We start from the raw sequence: 9,540 nt of genomic DNA, 5'->3' as shown, positions 1-9,540 counted from the left end.
ACAGAGCCCGAAGCACAGCACCTTGAACTGCCAATGGCCCCTATCCGTGGAGAAGGCACTTTTTTCACATGCCCCTGGCGAGAGGGGCACCTGCCAGTAGCCACTGCGCAGATCAAGGGAGAAGAACCACGAGGACCCTCTCACGTGGTCTAGCGACTCATCGATCCTCGGTAGGTGGTAAGAGTCTTTAGTGGTGACAGAATTTAGGCCCCGTAGTCAACACAAAACCTAAGTTTACCCCCTTTCTTAGGCACCATGACGACCGGCGCGGACCATGGGCTACCTGATGGCTCAATGAAATCAGCCCGCAACATGTCAACAATAGCTGTGTCTGCTGCTTCCCTCCTGGCAAGGGGAATACGACGGGGCCAAATTTTTATGGGTCGGGCGTCCCCAGTGTTGATTTCGTGCTGAACTAGGTGCGTTTGCCCTACCTCATCTTCCCCCCAAGCGAAGCTATCTTTAAAGTCCAACAGCAGCTGCTTTAACTGTCTCTGTTGTCTCTCATCCAGACCCTGACAGTTTTTCAGCCACACAGCCTCGACGGCGTCGAAAGCTTACTCCTTCCCCCCGTCGGGCTGATGGGGTGAAGGAGCCAGTGTGTTTTGGGCTACTGGGCTGCCTGTGCTTGCACCATTATGGGGAGTGAAGGCTGTCACCGCCGGAGACAGCTGCTGGGATGGCACAGCGACCAAGGGAGCAGCCGGGACGACCGGTGGAGTTTTGGCAAGCTTGGAGGAAGCCCCCTGCTGGCCCTCCCGAAGGCGACATTCCCACTGTTGGCCCCCCCGACAGCCTCAAAGTGCCCGCAGCTAAGTCCAACTGAGCCCCACAGTTTTTCAAAAAGTCCATTCCCAGTATACAGGGGTCCTGCACCGCTGCTACCCACACCGGACACCCCACAGTTTCCCCCCCCCACAGTCACAGACAGCTGACACTTCCCTAACATGGGGGCTAGCTCCCCCGTGACAGTCCGTAGCTGGACAAGGGTCGGCTCCACCCGCACCCCAACAGGTAGTATGTCTAGTCTCACCCTGTGTCGACCAGGGCCAAACATTCCACCCCCTCTACCTTGACATTGCAGAGGTCCCCAACGGTGGTACGTCCCACCACAACTACCGGACTAGGAAACACGGCGGCAGCTGCACCCTGGGGGAGCAGGTCCCCACCCTCTTGCCTGCGCTGCTGGGTACCTCTTCTGCTTACTGTGGGTTCAGGGGCGGGGGGCGGGGGGGGGGGCCCGCGCTGCCCCCTGTGCGAGAACCCGCTGTCGTTTCCCTGGTGACGGGAGAATCTGCCACACTCCCGCTGAATGTGGCCAGGCTGGCCACTAACCCAGCAGACAATGGTAGTTGAGGTAACACTGCAACGTTGCCTGGAGCCCCTCTCAATGACAAGCGAAGCAGTCTTGACCAAACCGCCCAACTCGTCGACCCACTCTGGTTTGGTGACCCCGGCACCCCGGCCGCCGCTGCTCTCACCTCTGGTTGACTGGCAACCTCCACTCTCACTCCCGATCAGCTCCCTCTTCCTGGCTATCTCCACTGCAGCCCGCAGAGATGGTGGGTCCGCCATCTGAACATGCTTACCCAGTTCGGTGGAAGAGAGCGCTCTAATAAAACTGTCCCGTGCCAGCTCGTCTTGCACCCCAATCGGCATAGTTGCATAAGCCCGCCTGGTCAGGCTCAGAATACCACTTGCCAATGCCTTTAATGATTCCCCCTGAAGTCTCTTTTTGTTACTCAGTTCAATCCGCAGCATGTTGTGCTGCCGAAACGGCTCCCCAATGCCTCCACTAGCGCACCGTAGTCGCCCCTCTCGTCCGGGGCTAGCATTAGCAGGCATTCCGACGCCTCCTCTGCCAGGCTCAGGGCAAGCTGTAATGCTTTCGTCTCGTCAGACCACCTCCCGGCTCTAGCCAACAACTAGATTTGAGTGAAATAAACTTCCCATTTACCTTGTCCATTGAACTTTGGTAGTTTAGCCGCTACCGTGGCTAATGGCAATAGGGCGCTGCCATCTCTGTTTACATAAGCAGGCCCAGCCATTTCCGCACCCGGTGACGTCGACATCCCCGTCGCCGTGACGTCTTCTCTGGTCGAGCGGTGTGAAGGAAAATCCGCCAGTTCTGCCATCTGGCTGACTGACAATTTAACTTCCGCCATGTGGCTCTCCAGCTCTTCTACAGCAGTCGCCGCCTGACCCTCCTGACCGGGTACCCCCGAGCCCACAACGGACACTTTGTCTGACTCTTCCTTAATTTTCCGCCTCGCCCCGAGCATCATGACCGTAGATGCGAGTCACACTAAAGCCAACCACGGCCTATACTGAAACAGCTAACTCGCCTAATCTCGATCTATCCCGTAGTTCGAAAGCACTTCTGACACCAATGTAATGACCCGGCTGGGTCATATAGGAAAAAGAGACGGACACCAGATGTGCAGGGCAGAACACAGGTTTATTCCTAAACTGGGCTATTGTTCAGGCCACAGTCCACACCGCTAAATTCCGAACGTACACAAATATACCATGTCAAGTTAAGGGTCACCCTCATAGGAGCAGATCAGGGTCCCGAACAGAAGAGAGAGAGATGAGACAGTAACCCCTATTTATGCATTTCAAAACCCAGCGGGATTACCCATCATACCCCCGCAACCTTTCCGTCTGTCCTGGCATATTTAACCCCTGCTAGCACCCATGAGAACAATAACACACCGACGAACACAGAACACAATACCGGGTTGTTACAATATAATGTAGGTAGGCCATGCATGGCCTCACACACCAGTACAGTAGGTAGCGGTGTATGCACCTAAAAGTTGGATGCGATCTGCCAACCAAATCCCAAAGAAGACCATCTAAAATGTATCATTACGCATACATTTTCCACACTGCTATATAGGTTGTTATCTTGCCCAGTTACTTGGTTTATTACAAAATGACAACTCTACATTTTATAACACTACATTTTACAACACAATGATAAGCAGGAAACAGGTGTTCAAGGCATGTTGTATTTTATCTAGGAAAGATTAGAAATTCTGTAAACAGTTTAAGCAAAATTAATTTTCAAAAGAGATGATACAGTTTCAATGTTTGCTTCCAATTTCAAGAGATGTGCTATTTAACAAATACATGACAGTACATCTTTTGCCACACAAATTTTAAAGTGGAGAAATTACTAAAAAAGCTGCAGTTTAACTTTTTGAACAGCATTTGTTATAGTATTTAGCACAATGTTGAAAACATTTACAGAAGCAAATTCCTCAGAGCTCCCATAGAGCCCCACAGTGGAGGTGTCATAATACCTATAAAACCTAGCGGTCTAACAGGAAAATGGTTCCAATAGTTTTTCCGGCATTCATTTTTCCCACAGGTTATTTTAGAAACACTTAAAATAAGGGCTGTGTTTTGTGTAGGCTTACCCTGGCATAACGTTTTGATAACTATGTATCGCTCTCTCGGACAAGGTGACTTATCAATATATTCGGCTCCATTTACTCTCAGATTCGAAAATGCTAATTAACATCAAAGTAGACATTATGCAAGACTACAAATCCTTGCAAGCTCCTGCACATCTCTAGTCGACAGCTTTGGTAATGGTATTGCGTCAATTTAAAACTTGCACAAGACAGTTCACAGAATTGTAAATTTAAAGTCATTTTGCCAATTTATTCAGTACAGAATTTAGCTATTATTAGATAGTTAATCCAGAGATTCTTACCTTTGCCTCGATTCGGCAGTCTCGTCCAGATCATGGCATTTGTAGTTCTTTATGATAGCCACATTAGCAGATAATTAGCATGTTATTTTTGGGGGGTAAATACAGGCGAATGTATTGATAAAAGTCACCTTGTCCTAGAGATTTACACGGTTATCAAAACGTTATGCCAGGGTAAGCCTACACTAAGCACTTATTTTAAAACATTTCCTTGTTTGACCGCTAGGTTTTATGGGTATTATGACTCATACGGTGGTACTCTAAGGAAACTGTTTTCTTTCACCCATGGTTTATGGCTCATTTACATGCTAATCGAAACTAGGAAACTCTCGACTTGCTTACTGGCACACGTGCCACGTTAGCAAGTCGGACATTTTAGAGTTCCCACTAGCACATGTACGCGGCATAATTTGGGGAGTTGGACATCATAAGCATGTACAAGGGTCATAGAAGTATCTTTCATTGGAAACACTGGGGTCAAATTACAAATCTGTTTGCCCCACTCAAATGAGAAACAGGTTTCAAGATAAAACATTATATGGAGAGAATATAGTCTGCCTACTATTGCACAGAAGTTGTGACAAAGCAATAAGAGCAGTTCAAGTCTCAGACTAATTAGGTCTTTGCACACAGTCACATAAACACAATTACAAATACACACACACACACACACACAACCAGGTCATACACACAAAATAAAGCAGCAAGATATACTACACCTAAAATATCAAAGGCCTCTCTTCATCTCACTTGTTCAACAACACATCCGCTGGGGTCTGGGAGCACAATGAAAATCTGAAGCCATTTCTGCTAAAAAAAACATCAAAAGTCAAATGTGTATGTTATAATACTGATCACAATGAAAGAAGTGATGTCTGTGAGGAGTGTGTTGTGCACACAAAGCTGAGCCTGTTGTGCACACAAAGCTGAGCCTGTTAAATGAAACAGAATTCTTTGATAGAAATGTTTATGTAGAACACATACGATTCAGTGTTATGCTGAAAAGGGAATCGAGTCTGTTCTATACATTACATTTCTACCTGAAACATTACAAGCATTGCTCCCCATATGGAATAATAATCACAGGTGGTAATTTCCTTGTTCCAAAAGTGAAGTTAACTACCCAACATGTGTTGTCATGATCATTCAGCCTCCTGTAGCTCAGTTGGTAGAGCATGGCGCTTGCGTCAGGGTTGTGGGTTCGTTTCCAACGGGGGGCCAGTATGAAAAATGTATGCACTCACTAACTGTAAGTCGCTCTGGATAAGAGCATCTGCTAAATGACTAAAATGTAAAGAGTTTAAATCCAATCCAGATGTAGTATGTTCACACTGCCAACAAGGGGCAGAGCTGCAGACATAAGACTGCAGCAGGACACCTAATTGTGAATGAGGAACCCATTGGTGGGTGGGTCCTGGCTGTTTCATCGTGGGCCATGTCTTAAGACTTTGTCCAGACTAGAAACACAAAAAAATTCAAAAAGCTTTAGAAGGATTACAAAGTCGAGGAGCCCTTCCAATAGGACACTTTCCTAACACATACTCATACGTAGGGGGATTTCAATCTAACCCATACTTGAATAAGGCTTTGTCTATCAATGAGAATCTGTAGACATCACTACACACTGCTCTATAAGTAGAGGCTACGCCATTTAGTTCAACATAAGCTCATCCGCATGTGCTACAATACCAATCAACTTGTGAATTTGAAAAACCTGGGAATGTTTCAAAGTTTTCACATCTTCATATTGAGAACAACAACACAACAATATGTAACCTTAATCAAAACACAACAATATGTAACCTAATCCAATGAATGTCCTGTGAAAATGAGCTTTAAAAACAAACTCAGAGGATTTGATCATGGAGTTCTGTTGTCTCAGTCCCAGTTATATAGACACTTCGCTCACTCAACTCACATTACACTAAATGGAATTACTCCGGGCTACACAGACGCCCTTTAAATACAGAATTGAACATACCTGAACTACGAATGTGAGGAAATAGTGTCATCTACTGGACAGAGGAAATAAGATGTCACTACCATCCCTTAATGAGATCACCAGCTGATCCTGTGAGTTACTACATTGAGCACAGAGGGAGATTGTCAGGGTTTCTTTAAAGCCAAGCATAAGATCAAAACTTCCAGAAAGCTGAGATCAAACTCAGATTAAGACTCTGATGCAGTCTGAATTCAGGAAACGGTTTAAGACATTTTGAACAACAAATCATCAAGATACATCAACACGTTATTGATTATTGACCACGTCCTGGCTGGCTATGAACCTCCTCAAAACCCCTTTTGAGCGGTTACAATTAAGCAAATAAGTATGATATTTTTTCCAGATGAAACTCCCCCCCACCAGTCAGCATGTAGAGAGATTCCAGAGATCCCACCCACTCCCCCCGACCTCCCAGAGACTGAGTGGAAGTTGTAGAATGAGTAGAAAGGCCAAGAGAGACGTGTCCAAGAGGACAGTCCAGCAACATCACATGACCTCACAGCATGAGTTCTGCTTCCGTGCCTGTTGGATAGAAAACAAAGACAAAGTGACTGATTAGCAATATCAATTTCACACTGAGAAGGCTACCTATGTAATGGAAATGAGTCTTAATAAAGAGTTTTGATAAAGTGTTGCAAATGAAGTTGGGATAAAAGTAGCCCATGTTTAATCTAAGATGCTGTGATTATTTTAACTGGAGAGCTCAGTCCACAGTCACTACTCACAGTCTTATAAAAGGCTTTAGACTGGTTCCCCAGGTGTTCAGACTTCTGTACCAGATCATCCAGCTTCTCCCCTCTCTCCAACAGAGACTCCATGGTGTTATGCTGCAGAGACAATCACAGCACAGTCCACTTCATATACAGCATCCTACCAACCACAGGCACTAACAGTGTTTGACATGCAGTAGTGCAAGCTTCCTACACTGGGAAAATGTTATGAGCTTATCTAAAGTTTCCCCATTATGTGAGATGTTTTGGAGTTGTAAGGGAGCGTCGACTAAAGTGTCTCACCAAAATGATTTTTGTCTCGTCTATCTCAGCCTGCACTTTGGTCATCGCATCTGCATCTCTGGGGTTCTGAGGAAAAAAACACAAATTCTGTCAAACCTTCACAATCATCCAAGAAGAAACGTGAAAGATTCAAAGTAGGGTTGGTTATTCAAGTGTTCTTTTATTGATCTATTTTGTAATTGACTTGTACATACATGTGCAATGTATGTTATGTGTCTATTTTAGAGACAGGACGCCATGTGTACCTGGTATTTGGCCAGGTGGATGTCCAGGGCTTTGTAGTTGATGGTGTCTGGGTTTCCAGATGGCCAGTCTATACTGTCCACTTGCCTGGAAAACTCCTCTAGCACCTGCATGATCAAACATCAATCTATTACATTAAACATAAAGCCAAAAGGGCCTGGCGAGGAGCAATAACTTTGGAAGAAACCTTGACAGGAACAAGACCCAGGCCAGAGTAATATTCTTCACTTGTTGCTAAGGAGGTAATGCATCTCTCTGCAGTGTACCCACTTTGTCTAGTAGTGTGAAGGCGACTCTTTGGGGGTACTCGCTGTCTGCTATCACCACTGCACTCAGACTGTCATTCCTCACATACACATGGCACAGGTACCCTAGAGGGAGGAAAGGGTAGGAATTATAGGTGTGTCCTCACATAACAAATAAAAAAACTCCCATATGTTATAGCCCAATGTATCAGGGCTTAACCTTGTTCTTTGACTGAGGCTCGGCTGCCGTCTGCAGAACGCTCCACAATCAAGGCGCTGGTGAAGGTCATGAACTCTTGGACACTGCCAAAACCAAACACACAGACAATGGTGAAAACAGTGTTCTTCTTATGAAGTCTAAACCCATGACAGGTTTAAGATAAGCTATTATTATTGACAGGGGTGTCATCTTCGCCTTCATCTGCACTGATGTACAAGAACTGGACAGGTGAAGTATATGCCTAGTCGGAGTCCTTCGCACATTGCTTTCATAAATCCTGTCTTCAGATCAGTGTAGATGGAGGGAAGGAACCCCCTTTAGACTACTGAGATGCACCCCAGCCCAGGTGCCAAGAGGAAGACCCACCTGGAGCGCTGGAAGAAGCTGAAGGAGGAGAGGTCATAGGCGGATTTGAGGAGGTTGGATTTAGTCGCTCCTTTGTGGAGGACGCTGAGGCTGTACAGCTTCATGATGACGCAAAGACAGTCACAGGGTTATGATTGGCGTGTCCCAGCGCAGCAGCCTAAAATCAACAACTACTACAACCCCAAGGCAAAGAGGTCTCAATGCCTACCTGTCAAGAAAGGGACACAAATTCAAATCACATGAGCCAAGCCATCCGTCTAGCCACAGTCTGTAAGATAGCATACTGTCTACTACACACATATTCTATAATACAAACGATTGCTAAACTAGCTAACGCTACCACGATAGACTAACGTTAATCGACATGTAGATACCGTTTTCGACATATCTCTGTTTTGCTTGCTAGCTAACGTTAGCACAATTGTTGTTGTTAGCTAACCTATGTGCCAACACCGATGGCTCAAGTTCCCTTGTCGTGCTTACTTACCAGAGAAGACTGCACTAAACGGTTTGCTAACTGTTGAGAATAAAATACCAACTGAATTATTCCATAATAACTAGCTACAGATCGTTCACTATTGTTATCAGTATTATGGTCAGTTGGTTTCCTTTTAGCCACACCAACCACGTCACGATTAAAGCAATGTCCCACAGGATAATTGTTCCGGAATGCAACACGGCCTCATCATAATTCTGTGTACATTTCCTACTTCCAGATCGCTTGTGCTTGAGGTATGAAAAAAGTAAGCATAGGCCAAATAAAGCAAATGTTGTGTTGCGTGTAGGCTTACTGTCAGAACATTTTTTACGTATATTTGCTGAGCGGAAAAAAATATAAAAAAATAATGCAAATACATGGGACACAATGTATATTTTGTTTTTATAACTGATATATGCATAGGCCTAGTCTTCACAATTTCAGCCAGCAGCAGGTAGGCTATTCTTATTTCCTATATTATCTACAATCCCAGCCGCCCAACCCATTTTACAGATCTATTTGTGACTATATAACAAATAGTCAACTATAGGTACTGGCCTAAATGATGATGCCTAATGTTTTCACGTATTTATTTTTCTATAGGCCTATTGTAACGTGTCAACAACATAGGCGGCAGGGAGCCTCAAGATACAAAAAGTACTTTAATTTCTAAACGGTAAAACAGACATAAATGAAAATACCCTCAAATAAAATGTGACATTCTGTACTGTCGCCTCATATAAAACATTTGGGGCTCTATTTTGACAAACTTAATGCAATGGTAAATCTAAGCGCTGGTGGTAGAGCTATAAATCAGGGGGTGTGTCTGAAATATTTGTACTATTTGTACAGACAGAATTAGGAGCGCAATAGCTGCCGGTGGCTCAATGGCCAATCAAGGTGTTCCATGGCTTAAAACTGCATGTGTTTGTCTCAAGTTCTGTAGGTTATTGACAGTCTTTGCGTTGTCATCAACTCCAATTCACCTGGGGCACGGAATGATAGCAAAAACATATTTGGAGTGTTGACAGTCAACATTGTTGTAATTGGTTTCAATAGGCCTTTACACATCACACTTCTCCTCAAATAAAAAAATAGTAGGCTCCCGTAAATTGTATTGCATGTGTGAGGCATATTCTCATTCTTAAATAGACAGTGACCTATAGACCGGGTATAGGCTTTGCCATTTCCGATTTCTCATCACCCTCATTCGTTGTTTTCCTAAGTAATTTTGCTTCATTTAACAATTTCC

At 44.9% G+C, this 9,540-nt stretch overlaps 1 protein-coding gene across 3 annotated transcripts; it reads right to left on the bottom strand.

The window, feature by feature from the left end:
- Positions 1 to 2,439: 2,439 nt before the first annotated feature.
- On the bottom strand, positions 2,440 to 8,464 carry LOC311141620 (synaptobrevin homolog YKT6-like). 3 transcript variants are annotated; one of them, XM_084177007.1, is made up of 8 exons: positions 8,298 to 8,464; positions 7,811 to 8,018; positions 7,445 to 7,527; positions 7,250 to 7,350; positions 6,982 to 7,086; positions 6,737 to 6,802; positions 6,449 to 6,550; positions 2,440 to 6,245 (listed from the first exon to the last, which is right to left on the bottom strand). In XM_084177007.1, the coding sequence occupies exons 2-8, from the start codon at positions 7,912 to 7,914 to the stop codon at positions 6,210 to 6,212; spliced, it is 597 nt and encodes a 198-aa protein (XP_084033133.1). In that variant the 5' UTR covers positions 7,915 to 8,018; positions 8,298 to 8,464; the 3' UTR covers positions 2,440 to 6,209. The 3 variants fall into 3 exon arrangements, with proteins under 3 accessions (XP_084033133.1, XP_084033134.1, XP_084033132.1); XM_084177008.1 differs by having other exon boundaries at positions 7,811 to 8,014; positions 8,298 to 8,462; XM_084177006.1 differs by having other exon boundaries at positions 7,811 to 8,014; positions 8,294 to 8,445.
- Positions 8,465 to 9,540: the final 1,076 nt, after the last annotated feature.

This window comes from Coregonus lavaretus, assembly GCF_964263955.1.
Source record: "Coregonus lavaretus genome assembly, chromosome: 14".
Taxonomy (NCBI): domain Eukaryota; kingdom Metazoa; phylum Chordata; class Actinopteri; order Salmoniformes; family Salmonidae; genus Coregonus; species Coregonus lavaretus.
This window is presented reverse-complemented; position numbering and strand designations above follow the sequence as displayed.